This window comes from Panthera pardus, unplaced genomic scaffold (genome assembly GCF_024362965.1).
Source record: "Panthera pardus isolate Hobbes unplaced genomic scaffold, ASM2436296v1 HiC_scaffold_6, whole genome shotgun sequence".
In the NCBI taxonomy this organism is placed as follows: domain Eukaryota; kingdom Metazoa; phylum Chordata; class Mammalia; order Carnivora; family Felidae; genus Panthera; species Panthera pardus.
In genome coordinates, this window is record NW_026526991.1 from 98897545 (window position 1) to 98922176 (window position 24632).

The 24632-nt window shown below is 40.8% G+C and overlaps 1 protein-coding gene across 3 annotated transcripts in view; it reads left to right on the forward strand.

The window, feature by feature from the left end:
* Window positions 1–5711: 5711 nt before the first annotated feature.
* The window catches only part of CLEC4A (C-type lectin domain family 4 member A), a 41296-nt gene continuing 22375 nt past the window's right edge, over window positions 5712–24632 (forward strand). Inside the window, exons 1-4 of one of the 3 annotated variants that reach the window (XM_019464600.2) lie at window positions 5712–6033; window positions 6689–6881; window positions 20785–20865; window positions 23319–23454. In XM_019464600.2, the coding sequence (XP_019320145.1) occupies window positions 23373–23454 (82 nt within the window). In that variant the 5' untranslated portion in view covers window positions 5712–6033; window positions 6689–6881; window positions 20785–20865; window positions 23319–23372. Of the gene's footprint in view, window positions 6034–6199; window positions 6882–20784; window positions 20866–23318; window positions 23455–24632 lie in introns of those variants that run through there. The other 2 variants (XM_019464605.2, XM_019464608.2) reach the window with 2 other exon arrangements.

Consider the following 24632-nt stretch of genomic DNA (forward strand, 5'->3'; position numbering starts at 1 on the left):
TCTATTTGGGGTTGTTATATCTTCTTGACATTATTTAATGACTTTATTTTTTTGTTACCATTTTTGGCTTCAAGTCTGTTTTGTGGTATATGGATCGCCATCCCATTCTCTTTTGGTTTCTACTTGTGTGGAATATCTTATCCCATCCATTCACTCTTCACTTATGTGTATCGTTAAAACTGAAGTGGGTGTCTTGTAGGTTATATATAGTTGAGTCTTGGTTTTTTTATCCATCTAGTCACTTTATGTCTTCTCATTGGGGAATTCAATCCATTTACATTTAGAGTAATTGACAGGTAAGGATTTACTAATGCCATTTTTAAAATTGTTTTTTTTGTTTTGTAGTTCCCTTGTTCCTTTCTTCTTCTCTTGCTGCCTTCTTTTGTGAATTGATGGTTTTCTGTAGTGGTATGTTTTGATGCCCCTCTCTTAATGTTTTTGACTCTACTGTAGGCTTGGAAACTTCCATAAAGCACCATATATATGTATGTATGTGTGTGTATACACATATATGAAATAGTCTTTTATGCTGATAACAATTTAACTTTGCATACAAAAACTCTACCCTTTTATTCCCCCTTTTATGTTTTTGATGTCACTATTTACCTCTTGTTATATTGTATATCTATTTAATTATTCTAGCTATAGCTGTTTTTAATGCCTTTGTGTTTAACATTTATGCTAGAATTAAATGAATATAGCTATAGGCTTATCTTTACCAGTGTGTTGAATACTTTCATATTACTAACTAGCAATTTTTCATTTTAGCTTGAAGAATCCTTTCAGCATTTATTATAAAGCAAGTCTAGTAGTGATGAGCACCCTCAACTTATGTTTCTTAGGGAAAGTCTTTCTCTCACCTTCATTTTTAAACTTTAAAAAAAAATTTATTTTAGAGAGAGGGAGAGTGTGTGGTGGGGCAGAGGAAGAGGGAGAGAGAGAGAGAGAGAGAGAGGGGAACAGGGGGAGAGAGAGAAAGAGAGAGAGAGAGAGAGAGAGAACGAGAGAGAGAGAATCCCAAGCTGAGCATGGATCCTGATGCAGGGCTTGATCCCATGACTCTGGGATCATGACCTGAGCCAAAATCAAGAGTCAGACACTCAACTGACTGAGCCACCCAGGCACCCCTCACCTTCATTTCTGAATGATAATTTTCGTGGGTAAAATATTCTTGGTTGACTGTTTCTTTCTTTCAGCACTTTGAACACGAATATATCATCTCATTCTCTTCTGGCTTGCAAGGATTCTACTGGCAAATCTGCTTATGGCTTTGTGTGAGAGAGACATTTTTTCTCTTGCTGCTTTTTAAATCTCTTTGTTTTTGATTTTAGACAGTTTTACCATAATGTGTCCTGGAGAAGATAATTTATTTTATTAATTGAAGTATTAACACACAGTGTTTTATTAGTTTCAGGTATACCACGTAATGATGCAATAGTTGTACATATTACTCAGTGCACGAGAAGTATAGTCACTATGTGTCTCCAAACCACGTTATTATAATGTTATTGACTGTATTCCTTGTGTTGTGCTTTTCATCTCTGTGACTTATTTTTTTTTTTTTTTTTTGTAGCTGGAAGTTCATACTTTTTAATCCCCTTTATCTATTTTGCTTATCCCCCCACCGACCTCCCCTCTGGCTACCACCAGTTTATTCTCTGTATTTGAGTCTTTTTATTTTTTATTTTTTGTCTCTTTGTTTGTTTGTTTTTCTTAAATTCCACATGCGAATGAAATCATATGGTATTTGCCTTTGTCTGTTTGACTTACTTCACTTAGCATTATACGCTCTAGGGCTATCCATATTACAAATAGCAAGATCTCTTTCTTCCTTACAGCTGTGGGATATTCCATTACACACACACACACACACACACACACACACCCCACATCTTCTTTATCCATTTATCTATTGGTAGACACTTGGGTTGCTTCCATTTTTTGGCTACTGTAAACAATGCTGCAGTAAACATAAGGGGTGCCTCTTAAGGGGTGAATTAGTGTTCTTGTTTTCCCAGTGGTGGAATTACTGGATCATACACTATTTCTAATTTTAATTTTTTTGAGCAGCCTCCGTACTGTTTTCCACGGTTGCTGTACCAATTTGCATTCCCACCAATGGTGCGTGAGGCTTCCTTTTTCTCCCCATGTTATTTCTTGTCTTTTTGATTCTAGCCATTCTGACAGGTATGAGGTGATATTTCATTGTGGTGTTGATTTGCATTTCTCTGATGAAGACATACATATGTCTTCTTTAGAAAATATTCAGGTCCTCTGCCCATTTTTAATAGGATTATTTTTTTGGGGGGGGGTATTGAGTTGTAGTTCTTTATATATTTTGGATTTTAACCCCTTATTGAATATATCATTTGCAGATTTCTTCTCCTGGTCAGTGGGTGGCCTTTTCATTTTGTTGATTTGTTTCCTTCATTGTGCAGAAGTTTTTTATTTTGGTGTGGTCCCAATAGTTTATTTTTGCTTTTGTTTTCCTTGCCTCAGGAGACATATCTTGAAAACCGTTTCTATAACCGATGTAGAAATTATTGCCTATGTTTTTTTTGTTTTTTTGTGGGGAATTTTATGGTTTCCTGTCTCATATTTAGGTTTTTATTTATTTAAATTAAAACAATTTTTTTAATGTTTATTTATTTTTGAGAGAGAGCGAGAGAGAGATTAGGGGAGAAACAGAGAGAGAGGAAGACAGAATCTGAAGCAGGCTCCAGGCTCTGAGCTGTCAGCACAGAGCCTGATGCAGGGCTTGAACCCACAAACCATGAGACATGATCTGAGCTGAAGTCAGATGCTTAACCAATTGAGCCACCCAGGCATCCCTATTTATTTTTTATTTTTACTTTTTAAAAGTTTAAAAAAAATGTTTATTTTTGAGAGACAGACAGAGACAGAGAGCGATCAGGGGAGGGGCAGAGAGAGAGGGAGACACAGAATCCAAAGCAGGATTCTCTGAGCTATCAGCACAGAGCCTGACGTGGGGCTCGAACCCATGAACCATGAGATCATGACCTGAGCCAAAGTCAGATGCTTAACTGACTGAACCTCCTGGGTACACCTTTCTTTTTTTTTTTTTTTTTTTTATTAAATTTTTTTTTTTTTTTTTTTTTTACTGGTTGGTTATTTTTGAGAGAGAGAGAGAGAGAGGAGCAAGAGCAAGAGCACAAGTGGGGGAAGGGCAGAGAGAGAGGGAGACAGAATCCAAAGCAGGCTCCAGGCTCTGAGCTGTCAGCACAGAGCCCCATGTGGGGCTCGAACTCACGAATTGTGAGATCATGACCTGAGCCACAGTCAGATGCTTAACCAACTGAGCCACCCAGGTGCCCCCCTTTTATTTTTACTTGTAAAGAGAAAAAGCACAAACTGGGGAGAGGGGCAGAGGGAGAAAGAGAGAGAATCTCAAACAGGCTCCCTGCTCAGCACAGAGCCTGACATGGGGGCTCAATCCCAGGGCCCTGGGGTCATGACCTGAGTGGACATCAAGAGCTTGACACTCACCCAGCTGAGCCCCCTGCACCCCACACTTAGATTTTTAACCTGAGTTTATTTTTGTGTATGGTGTAAGAGTGTTCCAGTTTCATTCTTTTACATGTAGTTGTCCAGTTTTCCTAGCACCATTTGTTGAAGAGATGGTCTTTTACCCACTGTATATCCATGGCTTTCTTTGTCATAAAGTAATTGACCATATAAGTTTGAGTTTATTTCTGGGCGCTCTATTCCATTTCATTGATCTACGTGTCTGTTTTGTGCCAGTACCGTACTGTTTCTTTCTTTCTTTTTTTTTTAAGTGCCACAGAGAAGACTGCATATTTCTTCTCTGTGCTTTTCTTTTTCTTTTTCTTTTTTTTAATTTTTAAGTTGTTTATTATTTACTTTTTTTGAGAGAGAGAGACAGAGCATGAGCAGGGGAGGGGCAGAGAGGGAGGGAGACACAGAATCCAAAACAGGCTCCAGGTTCTGAGCTGTCAGCACAGAGCTGGATGTGGGGCTCGAACTCTTGAACTGTGAGATCATGACCTGAGCCAAAGTCGGACGCTTAACTGACTGAGCCATCCAGGCACCCGAGTACCCTACTGTTTTGATGACTACAGCTTTGTAGTACATCTTGAAATCTGGAATTGTGATACCTCTACCTTTGTTCTTCTTTGCAGAAGATCATTTTGAATTGCATTTTTGTGGTGATGTCTTCCTTTGTGAATTTGAATGTCCAAATCTCTCTCTAGGTTTGGGACATGTTTAGCCATTATTTCTTTTCTTTTCTTTTTTTTTTTTTAATGTTTATTTCTGAGACAGAGAGAGAGACAGAGCATGAGTGGGGGAGGGGCAGAGAGAGAGGGAGACACAGAATCAGAAGCAGGCTCCAGGCTCTGAGCTGTCAGCACAGAGCCTGATGCGGGGCTTGAACTCACAAACCATGAGATCATGACCTGAGCCGAAGTTGGTCACTCAACCGACCGAGCCACCCAGGCGCCCCTAGCCATTATTTCTTTAAAGAGCTTTCTTTATTTCTTTAAAGAGCCATTATTTCTTTAAAGAGCATTATTTCTTTAAAGAGCTTTTTATTTCCTGGGACTCCAATGATGTGTGTTTGTTTTAATGGTTTCCGATAAGTCTTGTAGAGTTTATTCCTCTCTTTTCATCTTTTTTCTTTTTGCTCTCTAGATTTCGTTTGATCTATCTTCTAGATCAAAATTCTTTGTTCTGCTTGGTTAAGGCTGCTGTTGAAGCTTTCTGTTGAATTCTTCAGTGATAATTCTTCAGCTACAAAATTTCTGATATTTTCTTATGATCTCTGTTGGACTTCTTTTTTCTTGTATTGTTTTTCTAATATGAAATTGTTTCTCTCAGTTCTCTGAGCATCTTTAGAACAATTATTTTGAATTCTTTGTTAGGTAATTCCTAGATCGCCATTTCTTTGGGGCTAGTTACTAGAGGTTTACTGTATCCCCCTGCATATTTCCCTGATTCTTCATTATCCTTGTAGCCTAGTATAGTTGTCTGAATATTTGAAGAAACAGCCCCTCTTCTAGACCTATGGCCTAACTTGCTTAAGGGAAGGCATTTGTCTGTGGGTGGGCCTATGCTAGAGCATGCTGTGACCCCAGTTCTAGTGGTGCAGGGTGCCAACTGCTGGGGTGTGTAGTTGTGCCATAGATGGGGTGGGGCACGATGTGTCTTTGGCTCAGACCGTTGGGGTCCACGGCATTGACGCTCGTTTTTGACACTTGTTTTGGAGTCCCCAGCAGTTTGGGCCAGGGCAGGCAGTGGTGGTGGCTGGGGCTTGTGGTATGCACACACTTGGGTGTGGGGACCAGCTGCGAGAGCCAGTTAAGCGGTGAGGACCAGTTGCAGCCACATGGAATAGTGGGGGCCAGGGCAGGCCGCAAGGGTGGGAGCCAGCTTTGGGCTCACCGGCAACAGCCTGGGCCGTTGGTGCATTCTCCTCTAGTTGCATGGTCTCCCCCTCTGGGTGTGTGCACGGTAGTGGTGGCCAGTGATAGGCATCAGGCTGGTGGCGTGCAAGTGTATAGCTGGAGAAGCTACACTTAAGTGCACACATGACGTTTGGGGTAATCCTCTGGTGTCCATGCTAGCATCTTGTATTGGAACAGCTGCAGAGGCCATGGTTGACTGCTGGTGTGGTTCAGGGGCTCTGGCGGGGGGGGTGGGGGTGGTGTGCACGGAGAGGTGGTGGAACGGGGAGGGACTCGGATGTCTGATGTCAGCAAATGTGAGTATCTGTGAGGCAAACGCTGGTGAAATCTACAGGGAGTCTGCCGCGGTCGTTAGTTTCTGCAGTGGCACAATCTGGGTTTTCTGCGGATCATGTCGCCGAGCTGTGAAATGTGACCTGTGACCATGCGTGGCTGCTGTTGGTAGCTTCTGCTTTTCTTCCTTGTTCCTAGCTGATGCTATGCAACTCGACTCTGCCAGTCTGGGTGGGTTGAAACTGAAGTGAGACCTTCTTGAAGCGCTCTGAAAGGCTAGGGAGGCTGATCATTCACCCCATTTTTCCCTTTCCTGGTAAGGAGAACTCTTTCCAGCTGGGAAGAACCCTCTTGGTGCTGAGCAGTGTTGCCTTGGGTGGTCCGGGGTGGGAGGGTGGGAAAGTGCAGGCAAAATGAAGCTGTTTGTTCTCTTCCTGTGTGGTTATTCTCAGGTTTTTTGTTCCACCGTGTTGCTAAAGTTTCTGAAGTAGACTTCACAGCTCTCCTAGAGCAGTTTTTGTTCATGGATAGCTGTTGATCTTTGCGGGGGGACCGAGGCTGGGAATCTCAACGGGTCACCCGTTTTGGTGATGTGAAAAATAATTATTCAGTTCCTTTATATCTGATGGAACAAGATATTCCAGATTCCTCTTGTTCTTAACTACTGGTTTTTCTTTTTTGATCTAAAGCCCCGGGAGAGAGGTATTACTGATGGGTGGTCTGTGCTTTGCTGTGTCGAAGCTTTTTATTTTGCTGCAGCCCCACTTGTTTATTTTTGCTTTTGTTGCCTTTGCTTGTGTGTCAAATAACATTATTGTGTTACATACTTGGCAGTTGTTAAGAGTGTAGACCAGTCACGTGAAGGGATGGATGTGTTAACTAACCCTATGGTAGTATTCATTTTCCAATATATATGTGTATCAAATCATTACTGTATACATCTTAAACTTACATTTTTTATATTTCAATAGTATCTCCACAAAGCTGGAAAAAATGACAGATACTGTATGATCTCATTTATATGTGGAATCTAAAGAAACTGAACTCAGAGTGAATCATGGTTGCCAGGGACCAGGAGCCAAGGGAAATAGAGAGATGCTGGTCACAGGGTGCACACTTCCAGCTCTAAGATTAACAAGTTCTGGAGATCTACTGTATAGCATTGTGAGTATAGTCTAATATTGTCAAATACTGTGTTATATAATTGAAATTTGCTAAGAGAATGGATTTTAAATGTTTTCACTACAAAAAAAGAAAGGGCAATTATATGAAGTTATGGAGGTATTTACTAACTCTGTTGTAATAATTTCACAATATATTCATATATCAAATTATCACATTGTACACCTTAAACTTACACAAAGTTCTATGTCCATTTTTATCTCAATAAAGCCTGAAGAAAAGTACAAATAAAGGTGACTTATTACATTAATCTATGCTCAGGAGCTTAGACATAGCTTGGTGATGTTAATCAGATGTGTCTTTGCTGTTTATATATTTATTTTTGTGAGAGAGAGAGAGAGAGAGAGCGAGTGCTCGCATGTGCACAAGCAGGGGAGGGACAGAGAGAGAGGGAGATAGAGAATCTGAAGCAGGCTCCAGGCTCTGAGCTGTCAGCACAGAGCCTGATATGGGACTTGAACCCACAGACTGTAAGATCATGACCTGAGCCAAAGTCGGATGCTTAACCGACTGAGCCACCTAGGTGCCCTAAAAAGTTTTTTTTTAATGTTTATGTATTTTTGAGAGAGAGAAGGAGAGAGAGTGTGATCAGGGGAGGGACAGAGAGAGGATCCCAAACAGGTTCCACACTGTCAGCAAGGAGCTCGACGTGGGGCTCCATCCTATGAACGGTGAGATCGTGACCTGAGCTGAAATCAAGAGTCGGATGCTTAACCCACTGAGCCACCCAGGTGCCCCAAGTTAGCTGCTTTTTGCCAAGAGTATGCTTCACATTTGGTGGTTGAAGGTCAGACTGGACTTATTCAGGGGGAAACTCTAAAGGGCTGATTCTGAGATATTTTCTTGGCAGGAGGAGTATCTTTGAGTCATTGGCAGGTTGCCACAACCTATATTTAGTTGCATGGGACTTCTGCAAAAATAATATTCAGCAATAGGGGGACTAGAGACACACAGTTTTTCCATTTCTCACCAGCCACCACATAAACTCCATCTTTTTAAAATCCAAATCCTTAATATTTTTATATGTTCCAAGGAATCAAAATTTTTGATTCGAAAGAGATTTAATGACAGTTTTGTAGAAAACATCCATAACATCTTTGAAAGATAGTTATCCAATATCTGCTTCAGTAGCTCACTCTTTGAAAGATAACCTTTTATGTATGTATGTATGTATGTACATAGGTTGTACATATGTATTTGCAAGAAGTAGCAGTTTATGTTTATATATGTATTTATTTTTTAAAATACAATTTCTTGTCAAGTTAGCTAACATACAGTGTATACAGTGTGCTCTTGACTTTGGGAGTAGATTCCCATGATTCCTTGCTTACATACAACACCCAGTGCTCATCCCAACAAGTGCCCTCCTCAATGCCCATCACCCATTTTCCCCTCTCCCCCGCACCTCCCCCCCCGTCAGCCCTCAGTTTGTTCTCTGTATTTAAGAGTCTCTTATGGTTTGTTTGCCTCCCCTCTCTGTTTGAAACTATTTTTTTCCCTTTACCTTTCCTCATGGTCCTCTGTTAAGTCTCAAATTCCACATATGAGTGAAAACATATGATATCTGTCTTTCTCTGACTTATTTCACTTAGCATAATGCCCTCCAGTTCCATCTGCGTTGTTGCAAATGGCAAGATTTCATTTTTTCTCATTGCCAAGTAGTATTCCATTATATATATAAACCACATTTTCATTATCCATTCATCAGTTGATGGACATTTGGGCTCTTTCCATAATTTGGCTATCGTTGATAGCACTGCTGTAAACATTGGGGTACATGTGCCCCTATGAATTAGCACTCCTGTATCCTTTGGATAATTTCCTAGTAGTGCTATTGCTGGGTCGTAGGGTAGTTCTATTTTTAATTTTTTGCAGAGCCTCCACACTTTTCTGGCTGCACCAGTTTGCATTCCCACCAACAGTGCAAGAGGGTTCCCTTTTCTCCACATCCTCTCCAGCATCTGTTGTTTCCTGAGCTGTTAATTTTAGCCGCTCTGACTGGTGGGAGGTGATATCTCAATGTGGTTTTGACTTGTATTTCCCTGATGGTGAGTGATGTTGAGCGTCTTTTCATGTGTTTATTTGTCATCTGGATATCTCCTTTGGATAAGCGTCTATTCATGTCTTCTGCCCATTTCTTCACTGGATTACTTGTTTTTCGGGTGTTGAGTTTGGTAAGTTCTGTATAGATTTTGAATACTAACCCTTTATCTGATATGCCATTTGCAAATATCTTCTCTCATTCCTTCAGTTGCTCTTTAGTTTTGTTGATTGTTTCCTTTGCAGTGCAGAAGCTTTTTATCTTGATGAGGTCCCAATAATTTATTTTTGCTTTTTTTTTCCCTTTGCCTTCAGAGATGTGTGGAGTAAGAAGTTGCTGTGGTTGAGGTAAAAGAGGTTGTTGCCTGTTTTCTCCTCTAGAGTTTTGATGGTTTCCTGTCTCACATTTAGGTCTTTTATCCATTTTGAGTTTATTTTTGTGTATGGTGTAAGAAAATGGTCCAGTTTCATTCTTTTGCATGTTGCTGTCCGGTTCTCCCAGCACATTTGCTAAAGAGACTGTCTTTTTTCTGTTGGATACTCTTTCCTGCTCTGTCAAAGATTAGTTGGCCTTACATTCGTGGGTACAATTCTGGGTTCTCTATTCTATTCTGTTGGTCTATGTCTGTTTTTGTGCCAATACCATACTGTCTTGATGATTGTAACTTTGTAGTAGAGGCTAAAGTCCGGGATTGTGATGCCTCCTGCTTTGGTTTTCTTTTTCAACATTGCTTTGGCTATTCAGGGTCTTTTGTGGTTCCATACAAATTTTAGGATTGTTTGTTCTAGCTCTGAGAAGAATGTTGGGGCAATTTTGATTGGGATTGCATTGAATGTGTAGATTGCTTTGGGTAGTATTGACATTTTAACAATATTTGTTCTTCCAATCTATGAGCATGGAATGTTTTTCCATTTCTTTGTGTCTTCCTCAGTTTCTTTTGTAACTTTTCTATAGTTTTCAGCATACAGATCTTTTACATCTTTGGTTAGGTTTATTCCTAGGCATTTTATGGTTCTGGTGCATTTGTAAATGGGACCAACTTCTTGATTTCTCTTTCTGTTGCTTTGTTATTGGTGTATAGAAATGCAACTGATTTCTGTACATTGATTTTGTATCCTGTGACTTTGCTGAATTCATGTATCAGTTCTAGCAGTTTTTTGGTGGAGTCTTTTGGGTTTTCCATGTAAAGTGTCATGCCATCTGTGAAAAGTGAAAGTTTGACTTCTTTTTTGCCAATTTGGATGCCATTTTGTTTTCTGATTGTTGAGGCTAGGACTTCCAACACTATGTTAAACAACAATGGTGAGAGTGGACATCCCTGTCGTGTTCCTGATCTTAGGGGGAAAGCTCTCAGTTTTTCCCCATTGGGGATGATATTAGTGGTAGGCTTTTCATATATGGCTTTTCTGATGTTAAGGTATGTTCCTTCTATCCTGACTTTCTTGAGGGTTTTTATTAAGAAAGGATGCGTTTTGTCAAATGCTTTTTCTGCATCTATTGACAGGATCATATGGTTCTTATCCTTTTTTCTACTAATGTGATGTATTGATTGAAAGTGTTGAACCAGCCCTGCAGCCCAAGAATGAATTCCACCTGATCATTGTGAATAATTCTTTTAATATACTGTTGAATTCGATTTGCTAGTATCTTGTTGAGAATTTTTGGTTCCATGTTCATCAGGAATATTGGCCTGTAATTCTCCTTTTTAGTGGGTTCTCTCTTTGGTTTGGGAATCAAGGTAATGCTGGTTTCATAGAATGAGTCCGGAAGCTTTCCTTCTATTTCTGTTTTTTGGAATGGCTTGAGAAGGATAGGTATTAACTCTGCTTTAAATGTCTGGTAGGGATGGCCAACAGGCACATGAAAAGATGTTCAACGTCGCTCCTTATCAGGGAAATACAAATCAAAACCACACTCAGATGCCACCTCACGCCAGTCAGAGTGGCCAAAATGAAGAAATCAGGAGACTATAGATGCTGGAGAGGATGTGGAGAAACAGGAACCCTCTTGCACTGTTGGTGGGAATGCAAATTGGTGCAGCCGCTCTGGAAAGCAGTGTGGAGGTTCCTCAGAAAATTAAAAATAGACCTACCCTATGACCCAGCAATAGCACTGCTAGGAATTTATCCAAGGGATACAGGAGTACTGATGCATAGGGGCACCTGTACCCCAATGTTTATAGCGGCACTCTCAACAATAGCCAAATTATGGAAAGAGCCTAAATGTCCATCAACTGATGAATGGATAAAGAAATTGTGGTTTATATACACAATGGAATACTACGTGGCAATGAGAAAAAATGAAATATGGCCTTTTGTAGCAACATGGATGGAACTGGAGAGTGTGATGCTAAGTGAAATAAGCCATACAGAGAAAGACAGATACCATATGGTTTCACTCTTATGTGGATCCTGAGAAACATAACAGAAACCCATGGGGGAGGGGAAGGAAAAAAAAAAAAAAAAGAGGTTAGAGTGGGAGAGAGCCAAAGCATAAGAGACTGTTAAAAACTGAGAACAAACTGAGGGTTGATGGGGGGTGGGAGGGAGGGCAGGGTGGGTGATGGGTATTGAGGAGGGCACCTTTTGGGATGAGCACAGGGTGCTGTATGGAAACCAATTTGACAGTAAATTTCATATATTAAAAAATAAAAAAAAAATAAAAAAAATAAAAAAAAAATAAAAAAAAATAAATAAATAAAACTGCTAAAAAAAAAAAAAAAAAAAAATGTCTGGTAGAATTCCCTTAGGAAGCCGTCTGGTCCAGGACTCATTTGTTGGGAGATTTTTGATAACTGATTCAATTTTCTTTGCTGGTTATGGGCCTGTTCAAATTTTCTATTTCTTCCCATTTGAGTTTTGGTAGTATGTGGGTATCTAGGAATTTGTTCATTTCTTACAGGTTGTCCAGTGTGTTGATATATCATTTTTCACAGTATTCTCTAATAATTGTTTGTATTTCTGTGGTGTTGGTTGTGATCTCTCCTCTTTCATTTGTGATTTTATCTATTTGGGTTCTCTCCCTTCTCTTTTTGAGAAGTCTGGCTAGGGGTTTATCAGTTTTGTTTATTCTTTCAAAAAACCAGCTCTGGGAATTCATTGATCTGTTCTGCCGTTTTTTGTATTCTACATTATTTATTTCTGCTCTAATCTTATTATTTCTCTTCTGCTGCTGGCTTTGGGGTTTCTTTGCTTTCTGCTTCTAGCTCCTTTAGATGTGAGATTAGGTTTTGTATTTGGGGGTTTTTTCTTGTGTCTTGAGGTAGGCCTGGATTGCAATGTATTTTCCTCTTATGACTGCCTTTGCTGCATTTGAAAGTTTGGATTGTCATGTTTTCATTTGCTTCCATATATTTTTAAATTTCTTCTTTAATTGCCTGGATGACCCATTCATTCTTTAGTACGATGTTCTTTAACATCCATGCATTTGGAGGCTTTCCAAATTTTTTCTTGTGGTTGATTTCGTTTCACAGTGTTGTGATCTGAAAATATGCATGGTTTGATCTGAATTCTTTTGTATTTATTGAAGGCTGTTTTGTGACCCAGTATGTGATCTATCTTGGAGAATGGTCCATGTGCACTTGAGAAGAATGTGTATTCTACTTTTGGATGAAAAGTTCTGAATATATCTGTCAAGTCCATCTGGTCCAGTGTATCACTCAAGGTCATTGTTTCTTTATTGATTTTTGCCTACATGATCTGTCCATTGTTGTAAGTGGAGTATTAAAGCCCCCTGCAGTTACCGTATTCTTATCGATAAGATTGCTTATGTTTGTGATTAACTGATTTATATATTTGGGTTATCTCCAGTTGGGGGCATAAACATTTACAATTGTTAGCTCTTCTTGATGGATAGACCCTGTGATTACGATATAATGCCCTTCTTCATCTCTTTAGTTTAAAGTCTAGTTTGTCTGATATAAGTATGGCTACTCCAGCTTTCTTTTAATTTCCAATAGCATGAAAGATTGTTCTCTGTCCCCTTACTTTCAATCTGAAGGTGTCCTCAGATCTAAAGTGAATCTCTTGTACACAGCACATAGATGGATCTTTTTTTTTTTTTTTTAATCCATTCTGATACCCTATGTCTTTTGATTGGGGCATTTAGTCCATTTACATTCAGAGTTATTATTGAAGGATATCGATTTAGTGTCATTGTGTTATCTGTAAATTTCATGCTTGTGGTGATGTCTCTGGTCCTTTGTAGTCTTGGCAGCATTCCATTCACAGAGTCCCCTTTAGGACCACTTTCAGGGCTGGTTTAGTGGTCATGAACTCCAGTTTTTATTTGTTTGGGAAAGCTTTTATCTCTCCTTCTATTCTGAATGACAGGATAACCTTGCAGTTAACCTTGCAGGATAAAGGATTCTTGACTGCATATTTTTCCTATTCAGCACATTGAATATTTCCTGCCACTCCCTTCTGACCTGCCAAGTTTCAGTGGACAGGTCTGCTACTACCCATATGTGTATACCCTTGTAGGTTAAGGCTGGTTTGTCCATAGCTGCTTTCAGAATTCTCTATCTTTGAATTTTGCTAGTTTCACTGTGATATGCTGTGGAGAAAACCTATTCTTGTTAAATCTTAAGGGAGTTCTCTGAGCCTCCTGAATGTCTACTTCCTTCCCCAAATTAGGGAAGTTCTCAGCTATAATTTGTTCAAGTAAACCTTCTGCCCCTTTCTGTCTCTCCTTCTTGAACTCCTGTGTATGGATATTATTGTTTCATTCAGTCACTTAGTTCTCTAATTCTCTCCTTGTGATCTAGTTTTTTCTTATCTGTCTTTTTCTTGGCTTCATCATTTTCCTTAATTTTATCTTCTATTTCACTTAGTCTCCCTTCTGCTTCTCCATCCTTGCTGTCACTGCGTCTAGTTTATTTTGTACATCATTTACACCATTTCTTAATTTGTCATGATTATTTCTTAGTTCCTTGATCTCTGCAGCAATAGATTCTCTTCTGTCTTCTATGCTTTATTCAAGCCCAGTGATGAATCTTATGACCATTTTTGTAAATTCTTGCTCAATTATATTGTTTATATTTGTTTTAAGTAATTCTCTAGCTGTCATTTCTTCCTGGAATTTCTCTTGAGGAGAATTCTTCCATTTCATCATTTTGGCTAGTTTTCCATCTTTTACATGTTTTAATAGCTTGTTATGTGTCCTGCAGCTGTGAGCACTGATATATTAAAAAGGGATCATACACTGTATAGGGCCTGGCTCTTCAGGAGGTGTTTTCAGAGTGTGTTGTCCGTTGTCCGTTGTTGTGACTTTGGTTGCTTTATTTCCCAACTTGTAGTGGTGGTTTGGACCCTCCACCAGGTATGCTTTGATTTGTTCATTGAAGTAACCCTGGAAAAAATTTTAAAAGAACCGTGCTGGAAGAAGCCTTATCCCATACAAAGAGAAATGACAGGGGCGGGGAAGAAGAAAAGAAAAAAAAGACCAGGCAGAGAATCAGAGAAACTATATAGCTTAATACAGAGAGAGAGAGAGAGAGAGGAAAAAAAATAAAGGAGATACAGAAGAGGTGTAAAAAGAATATATTAAAAATGTCTGCTTAAACAAACCAACAACCAGAATAGAGAAGGGAAGAAATAAGAGGAAGAAAAGGAAGAAAAAAACATATATATATATAATATATTATATATATATAATATATTATATATATAATATATATATAAAATATATATATCATATATATTATATATAAATAAAATATATATAAAAATATATATTATATATAAATAATATATATAATATATATTATATATAATATATATTATTACATATTTTTATTACGTATAAATATACAATATGTATTAGTATATATAGGTATATAGATAGATATAGACCAAGAATCAAATCAGAAAATGCAAAATCGTTGGACTGATGTCTGATGGTGCCTTGGAACCAGTGGTCTGGAGGAGGGGCTGTCTGGTTTGATCAGTGTCAGTCTTGCTCCATAGATACGCAGTTACCAGGCAGGGAGGGGTGTGGTTTGGTGTAGGCAGGTCCCGCCTCCACTGTGGGCCCACTGTCCTGTTCCCTGAAACCCCACCTTGTTGGTGATAGGGAGAAAAATGGCGACACCCCAGTCTCTCCTCCATGGACCGGGTGTCCCAGACCACTCTGTTCAGGCCATCCTCACAGTTCTGCATGGGAGTGAGTGGGACAGGTTTGTCCTGCTCTAAGTCTCCCGTGCCTCTCTGGCGGTCAGCTGGGATTCAAACCCCGATGTCTTAAAGGATCCCGCTCTGTGTGCCCGGGGTTCTGGGGTAGAGCCGGAGCCACTCTGCCCAGCCAGCTGACAAAAGGCCTCCGGCTGGTGGGTGCTGCGGGGTTTTGCGCCCTTAGAGTGGCTATGTACCTTCTTCCGCACTCAAGGGAGGGGACTGCTCTCTGACTGTGCCTCTGAGCACACTACCCAGCCCAGGGCTGGCTCTCCTCCCTGCCAGGTGCAAGTGCAGGGCAGCCTGCCCCAGTCGGGAGAAAGACCCACAATCCTGGATCCTGTTAGAAATTGGTGCTTTCTCCATTTTTTCTGTTCTCCAGTCCATAGTGTTTCTCTTGTCCACATACAATCCTACACTTCTACAGCCTCTCTTTCTCTTCCTTTTCTCTCTCCACAGAAGGGGATCTCTCCGCTCTGTGTCTTCGCCACCTGTTGTATCTCTCCCAGGTTGCAATTGAGCGCTGATGGCCCACCAAGTTGTCCCCGTGGGCCCCTAGAGATGTTTCTGTGCTGTTTGAGGGACAAGGGAACTTTGGTGCCCCCTACTCCTCCACCATGTTGAAGCCACTCCGAAAGATAACCTTTTAGAATACAAATTTGGGAATTAGGCCTGGATTCAAATTAATTAAAAGTCTAATTTTGTTGGCTCTGTGGCCAGTTTAATAACTTGTCAAACTCTCAGTTTTCTCATTGGTCAAATGGGGAGTAACAATGCATATTTTTCAGGATTATTTTGAATATTGAAATGAGAAAAGCAATATATTCATCACAGCACAGGGCATGGTAAGCTCAAATGCCTTAACCATTATTGGCATTCTTTTTCAGTGCTGATGACTAATAGCAGGACTGGTCGCTTTTAAGGAGAGGAAACCCAGGTTGAGTCATAACAACAAATAACTAAATAAGCAATAACCTTGCCAGGAAGGGCAAGCGTGAAGATGGTCTTTAGAGTGATTGGTGCTACGAACTTCTTTATAGGTTCGCACCAGTGCAAGGATTGCTTTCATTTGGCTGTGGTGTCCTATGAATTCTATTTAGGGGCCTTAGGACTCTTGATTGTCACTCTTTGTGTAGCTTCGATGGAAGTATCATAAACCTTCAATGGAAAACCAACAGGTTTATTTTTCCCAAAACTGATATTAACTTATCCCTCTTTTTATTTATTTATTTATTTATTTATTTAATTTTTTATTAAAAAAATTTTTTTTTAACGTTTATTTATTTTTGAGACAGAGAGAGACAGAGCATGAACGGGGGAGGGGCAGAGAGAGAGGGAGACACAGAATCGGAAGCAGGCTCCAGGCTCTGAGCCATCAGCCCAGAGCCCGACGCGGGGCTCGAACTCACGGACCACGAGATCGTGACCTGAGTTGAAGTCGGATGCTTAACCGACTGAGCCACCCAGGCGCCCCTTATCCCTCTTTTTAAAGGTAGGGTCAGAAGAAGAAAAATATGGCAGTCCAGGCTTTCTTAGTTCTTTTCAGTGCACATCAGTGCTTTCCAGTCATCGATTATCTGATCTTGTAATTAAAATGTCACTTTGAGGGCCTATCAGTTGCTAGCCACATGTAAAACTATTGATGCGTGTTTGTTTTCCTGCCATACTTTGTGGGCTTCCATTTTTAAAAAGTGGTTGGTGTATTAATTGTCTGCTTTTCGTGTGTGTTGTCCTTCCCCAGCTCCAGGTTATGATGGCCCCTCAGACAGGGACCTCTAGTCTGCATTCATTGATCACATCCCACGCCTTTTTGGTATATTTCTTTGTATTTAAATGAGGCGTCTCACAGTCAGCCTTCTTTTTGACACCCCTTTTGATCATTAGTGTCCTTAGTACCATGTGTCAGGAGTATTTCTGAGTCTGTTTCTTTGCTGTCCTGGAACAAAGGATGGTTTATGTTTCAGGATCTATCACTATCATTGTCTCAACCAGAGCACTTATGTGAGCATCAAACCAGGAGAAATCCCAAGGAGAATTGGTACCGCATCTTGTGATCCAGATTTATTTACCTCTCTGAACGAGACTGAATGTAGCAGTGACTCTAATTTGTCCACACCTTCTTATAGTTTTTGTCTTGTAGCATTTGCACTGGCTCTGGGCTTGATGGTGCAATGCTTTGGCCAAGGAAAGACTACGTGATGTGAGGCAAGCAGGGATTATGTGCATTGGACTTGCTCTCTTGCTGCTCTTGGAACCCTGCTTAGTCGGCTGGAGGATGAGAGACCACACAGAGCAGATATAAGCTGTCTCAGTCGGGGCCATCCTAGATAAGTGCCTATCAATCTGGTATCTGACCAGAGATACGTGAATAGACTGAGCTGAGATGTGAATAGACTGAGCTGAGATCGGCCACCCTTGACTCAAACCAGAACTATGCAGCTGAGCCCAGCCCAATTTGCCCAAATGAGGAATTTGAGCTGAATTAACGGTTGTTGTGTTAAACTACTAAGATGGTTGGTTATACAGATAACTGATGGTCTCCCGAGCAAGTCTATTATGTATATTATAATAAAAATGAAAGTTAAAAAGGATGTGGTAAAGGCAAAGTAAATAATATTTTCAAATGATTTTAAATTTAGTGTTACTTGTTATGAGAGCAAAGTATCTGATTAGTTATAAGTTTGGTTTATTTCAGCTCTTGCTTTTAGTAACTATCAACTGTGAAACATACCTCATAACGATACATGGCTCAAAAGGGATGTGTATTATTAGCTGTACTTAACAAGTTGTGATTCTTGTTTTTCAATTCTCTTTATAAATCTTTCTGTTAAAACCAGCTGGTAAATATCTTTTTTCCTGTTATTAATCCAGTTGTTCTTGCAGACTAATGAGAGTGTTCATTTTAAATTCATTGATAAATGAGTTCAAAACCCACTGAAACCAGATTTTGAAGATTTCAAAAAGGAAGATGTATAAACCACATCCTTATATAATTTTTGGCAAAAGGAAAAACATCACAACATGGTGGAACTAATTTTTTTCTAATTATCAATTTTCTATCTGCTCTCTCCATAACACAGTTCCTTTTTTGAGGTAGTCGTCTTCTCACTGTTGAAACATCACCTTTACCTTGAAAGCACAGGTTAATTGTGTGTGTGTGTGTGTGTGTGTGTGCACGCATGTACGTGTGTGCTCATATGCTTTGATATCTGCTAATTAGCATACCACCGGAAGCTATTACATAGCACTGAAAAAGTCAGCAAAATTGGAACACGTCTTTTTTTTTTTTTTTAAGCATAGCAATATTAAGTAAGTTTCCCAATTCTTTTAAGTCATTTGCCAAAGTGAACAAGATGGTCACTTCCCATCTTGTTAAAAAAAAAAAAAATCACAAATATTCTAATATCTTGTTTTATGAAACTAATCATATTGTGGTATTGTAATGATTTATGATACCAACTGCCTGGAGTTAGGCCAGATTTCACAGATTAAGGGCCTAGTCCTGTGTAAGACTGCTCTCATTTCAGACACCAGTCACAAGTTTGGGGGTTTCTCGGGCTTCCCTTATTTCTTATCAACCTCCTACAAATTTGGGGATTCCCATGACTCCCTCAGGTTTGATAATTTGCTAGAATAAGTCACCAGACTCAGAAGACTGCCAGCTATACTTACAGTTTTATTATAGCAAAAGGATACACATCAGAGTTATCCAAAGGGAGACACGCGTAGGGTGAGATCTGGGAGGGTCCCAGGTGTGAAGCTTTCATTGTCCCTGTGGATATGTCACCTTCCTGGCACATTAATATGTGACAGTACACACAGTATTGGCAGACAGAGGAGCTCACCTGAGCTTTGGTGCTCAGAGTTTTATCGGCATTTGTTACATAGGCATGCTTGGTTGTGTCATTTGCCATGAGGCTGAGCTCAGTCTCCGTCTCTTCCCTGGCTGGACTGGTATCTCATGGCTCAAAGCCTCAACCCTCTAGTCCCATGGCTTTTTTCTGACTTGGTCAGTCCCTATCTTGTTAGCGTCATCTTGTTAGCACAAACTAGGGGCTCACAAAGAGTGACTTCATTACCATAAAGTGTCAGGGCTCATCATGAATAACAAAGACATTCATATTACTCAGGAAATTCTAAGGATTTAGAAGTTACCTTCCAGGAACTGGGTACAAAGGTCAGCCAACTTCTTAACTATACAGATATTTAAACTGTAATATGATGCAGCATGCAGAGAATGAATGAACACGTATAGGTACAACATCAACTTCTTAAGAGTTGTGGAACCTTGGGGCACCTGGGTGGCTCAGTCGGTTCGGCTCAGGTCATGATCTCACGGTTCGTGAGTTCAAGCCCTGTGTCAGGCTCTGTGCTGACAGCTCAGAGCCAGGAGCCTGCTTCGGATTCTGTGTCTCCCTGTCTGCTCCTCGCCTGCTCACATGCTCGCTCTCTCTCTCAAAAATAAATAAACATTAGAAAAAAAATAAAAAAAGAAAGTTGTGGATCCTCCACTCTTTCCTCATGATAGATCCTGTACCAACATGACATGCAACAAACACTAAACTCATATGATAGTCATAAAACTTATTTTACTTAACATTTTAAATATCTAAAAATAGATGTTCTAGTATTTTATTTCTGTGCCCTAGAGGATCCTTTTTAAAAGTTTTTTTAAATGTTTTTGTTTTATTTTTGAAAGAAAGAGACAGAGTGTAAGCAGGTTAGGGTCAGAGAGAGAGAAGGAGACACAGAATCCAAAGCAGTCTCCGGGCTCTGGAGCTGTCAGCACAGAGCCTGATGCGGGGCTCAAACTCACAAACTGCGAGATCATGACCTGAGCCTAAGTCGGATGCTTAACTGACTGAGCCACCCAGGCGCCCCTAGAGGATCCTTTTTTAATACCAGCGGGGGTATTGTGCCCCATTTTGGAGATCACTGCTCTAGAGATCCCTTGGCTAAATTATTTAAAGTGTGCTAGGGGTACCTGGGTGGCTCAGTTGGTTAAACGTCTGACTTTGGCTCAGGTCATGATCTCATGGTTCATGAGTTCGAGCCCTATGTGGGCTCTGCTGTCAGCACAGATCCTCTACCCCTCTCTCTGCCCCTCCCCTGCTCCTCTCTTTCTCTCTCAAAAATAAACATTAAAAAAATTAAAAAAAGTAAAGAGTGCTATAGCCTGAATGTGTCCCCCCTCAAAATTCATACGTTGAATCCTAATTCCTGATGTGATGGTATTAGGAGATGGGGCATTTTGGAGGCGATAAGGTCATGAGGGTAGAACTCTCATGAATGGTATTAGTGTCTTTATAAAAGAGACCCCAAGGAGCTCCCTCACCTCTTCTGCCATGGGAGGACATAGTGAGAAGATGGCCATCTTTGAACTAGGAAGGGGGATCCTCACCGGATATCCGATCTTCTGGCACCTTGATCTTAGACTTCCCAGCCTCCAGAACTGTGAGAAATAGATTGTTATTTAAGCCACTTAGTCTGTGGGAATTTTGCTGCCCTTGACATGTCTCCCCATAGGTAGGGTGTATTTTCCTCTTCATATCAAGGCCAGGTGACTTCCACTGGCCAAAGGAATCATAGCGGATGTAATGTGTCCCTTATCTGAATAGAGGATTTGAGTGTTACTGTATGTTTCAACTTATAAGGAGCTGCTCTATGATCCTAGGTTCCAGAATGAGAAAATACTAAGAGAAGAGCCAAGCACAGTTACAGTCAACCTTATGCAGACCATAAGCCTACCCGCGATGTGAGTGAGACATAAATGTCATTGTAAGCCATTCAGGTTTTGGGATTATTTGTGATATAGTATAATCCAGTTATAATGTGATTTGTCCCAGGGAAACAGAGATACCTTTGGGAACATATTTATGTATGTATGTATGTATGTATGTATGTATGTATGTATGTATTTTTCTTTACAAACTTACGTTGTTGAGGCTCTGATCATCAGTGATTATTCTCGGGAGGAGGGTGTATGCACACACACAGGCAAGTGTGCAAGTACTTGTAGAGTCTAGTAATTTGCTAGAAAATTTGCAAGAATTAGCTCTTCCCTCTCTTGCCTCTTTTCAAAACCCTTTCCTTTTCCTTACGAAACAATTCAGTCCTAAATGAAACATTAGGTAGAGCAGAACAAGGTAAGTGTCTGTTGTAGGGTGGGGTGGGAGAGCAACAGTGGTCTGGTGCAGGTTGTCAGAGCTCAGGCAGGGTGAGAAGGGTGACTTTGCAGGGGGGTTGGCTTGATGGTGGTGCTGGAGCCTGAAAGAGTGAGGAGAACATCCCTGCAGGGATTGGAAAGTGTTTCGGGCATCAGACCCTATGCATCCCGAGGAGAATGTCCACATGTGGCAACGGCCTGGTGTAGGATGTCAGAAGCAGCCTGGTCTGGAGTGCCAGGGCCTGAAAGGTGAAGAAGACATCTATGTGGTGGGGAGGCCAGGTGCAGGGAGCTCAAGCAGGATGGTCCTTGCTGGGAGGTGGGGGATCCGGCACGGGTCAGGAAAGTGGCAGACCCGGTGTGGGTTTCAGAAGCCGAAAGGGATGAGGAAGCCGTCCACATGGTAGCGTAGCCCTGCGTGGGGACTCAGAGCCCAGGGAGGGCGAGGAGAGCTTCCACACATCAGGGTGATCTCGTGTCGGGTTTTAGAACCTGAGTAGGGTAAGGATGGGTTCCAGGTGGGTGTTAGGGAGCCGGCATCAGAAGTCAGAGTCTAGGCAGAGTGAGGAGGGATTTCCTATGGAGGATGGCCCAGCGTGGGGTCAGACCTGAGCAAGTTGAGGATGAGGTCCATGGGGGTTGGCTGGCTCTGTGCGAGAACACCCAAGCAGGTTAAAGGCCCCAGTAGTAATGTTGGCCTGGATTGGCAAGTCAGAGCCCCGTCAGGAAGAGAAGAGCATCTTAGAGGAGGGAATGGCAAAGATAGAAAATTGACTAAACGTGTTTATTACTCAAATAACAAAATAAATAAGTAAGTAAGTAAGTAAAAGACAATGGAAGCCAGTTTCTTACTGTAACAGAAGGGAGAAATGTGGAAGGGAGAAAACTAGAATGAACTCCTTAGCGTTGGATTGGAATTAGAGGTTATTAGTGTGAATGCACGGTTTTCAATGTACCTTGATATGGAAAGATAGAGGTAAGTGTGTGTGTGTGTGTGTGTGTGTGTGTGTGTGTGTGTGTGTGTGTGTGTTATGCAGGAGATGGAGGAGTTTGGTGCAGGAGATTAAAAGAAGGAGGATCCTTTGGGGAGAGCTGAATCTAGGGAGTGAGCTTTCAAGAGCACATCTCGGAAGATTCTGAACTGAAGGATTCTTTTTTTGGAATGCTTTCCTCTTGTCCTTTGGAAAAAGTCACATTTGTCACTGACTTTATCTCCTAATTTGTGACTCTATTAAATTATCTTAACTTGTTAAAAAACAGTCACATTGGCCTGTAGAGTCTTTTTGTTGTGGTGGTGTAAGGGATTAAAGGGATGGAGAAGGGTGGTGTGCAGGCTGGCCTATTCCACTAACATCCAGCAAAGAGAGCTGCTTTCAGGAGCTTCTGGAAGCGACTATATCAAAATGAATGGAGATCCATGAAAGAGTCAGTTAAGAACAGGGAAAAGCAGAGAGCACTGGGGAGCAGCTTCAGAAAATGTATGACGTAAGCTTTGACTTCCCTCCTACATACACTCTTGAAAGTGGGGAGGCTGACACATGAGTTTTTTGTCAATGATCCTCTTAGAATGTGGTCACCAAAAGTTGCCGGATCAGCCACATGTGATGAGAATACAACATGAATGAATCTATGCCCAGATTGGTCTATAAATAATTATGTTTGCATACAGATGTACACAAATACATGAAGTTCATTCTTGGCTGGTGAGCTCAGATAATACAGGTCTCAGAAAAGCGTTCTCTAACTGCTTAGTTTCTCTATGTCTTTCCTTCCTATATATATTTTTAAATCTACCCTTTGAGTTCCTACTTTACATTTCCTTATTACATTTATAAATTTATGAGAAGTTCCTTATTACATTTGCTGACGTATGTCCAAATGCTATGACGTATGCCAAATTCTCATTGTGCTGATCCTGGAGATTTGGCCTCTGAGGTTGCTAATTTTCACGAGATTCCTCTCAGAGTTATTTGCCTATATGGGGCCCCTGTTCTTGATAGGAAGTATGACAAATTGCCACCATGTTTGGGTTTTATTTTAAGATGTTTTAAGGAAGAGATGTAAAGGATTTTTTGAAGAGAAGATTTCTTCTCGATATGACTTCAGAGACCACTTATGCTGAATTGAGTTTCAAAAATGAATCCAAGTCCTCAGGCACCAAAGAAAGGCCTCCTGCAGGTAAGCACATTTTCTGGTGGTCAGAGTTAGTGATGAGAAGAAGGATGAAGAGAGAGTATTGTAAATGAAGCATGATAGTGTTAGTTGCTGGTTCTCTGGCCACAGGTGGGGCACCTAGGATTCTCAGAAGATTGAGTTATCTGAAGATAAGCATTAAGGGATTGTGTAGTTATATGCTAACCAAACTGAGGTGTGACAAGTCCACTAAGGTCCTGAGCTAAGGAGAATGCTAATTATGCTGAGGTTATTCTCCTGTGCCTTCTGAGGCTGAGTGAGAGTGCAATCAAGAGATTGGGTACAGGAGGGCCTGGGTGGCTCAAGTCACTTGAACGTCTGATTCTTCATTTCAGCTCAGGTTATGATCCCAGAGTCATGGGATCGAGCCCCATGTTGGACTCTGAGCTGAGCATGGAGCCTGCTGAAGATTTTCTTTCTCTCTCCCTTTGCCCCACTTGCATGCACTCTCTCACTCTATCCAAAAAAAAAAAAAAAAAAAGAGAGAGATTGGGTACAGGTCTTGAAACCGTCAACCCAGATACAGGGGATGTTGATGAGTCAGTGGACTCAGGCTCGGTTAGAGGGGAAGAGCTTGGGTGGAGAGCTTTGTGGGCGTCTTTGTTACCGTGGGACCAAAGTGTAACCCAAGACCGTTGCAGATGAAGGACTAGAAAGTTGCAAAGGGAGTCTTCCTTGAATTCAGGAAATCCATTGCATCCTGCCTCCCCAGGATGGATTTAACTGAATTTGGGAGTAGATAAAAGGTAATATGGTTATCATTTATGATATATCAGATATAGAGCAAAAGAGAAAAAAAGCATGTGTATTATAAGAAGCTGTGAGTGGGAGGTCATGATTGCGCATGCTTTCCAAAACACTTCCGTGGAGATAGGGAGAACGCTCAGGGAAACTGTTTTTTCCCCTTAAAAACCTTTTTTTTTCTTGCATATTTTATTTTATTTTATTTCTTTTTCTTTTTTTCTTATTATTTTTTATTTTTTTATTTTTTTAATATGAAATTTATTGTCAAATTGGTTTCCATACAACACCCAGTGCTCATCCCAACAGGTGCCCTCCTCAATGCCCATCACACACCCTCCCCTCCCTCCCACCCCCATCAACCCTCAGTTTATTCTCAGTTTTTAAGAGTCTCTTATGGTTTGGCTGCCTTCATCTCTAAC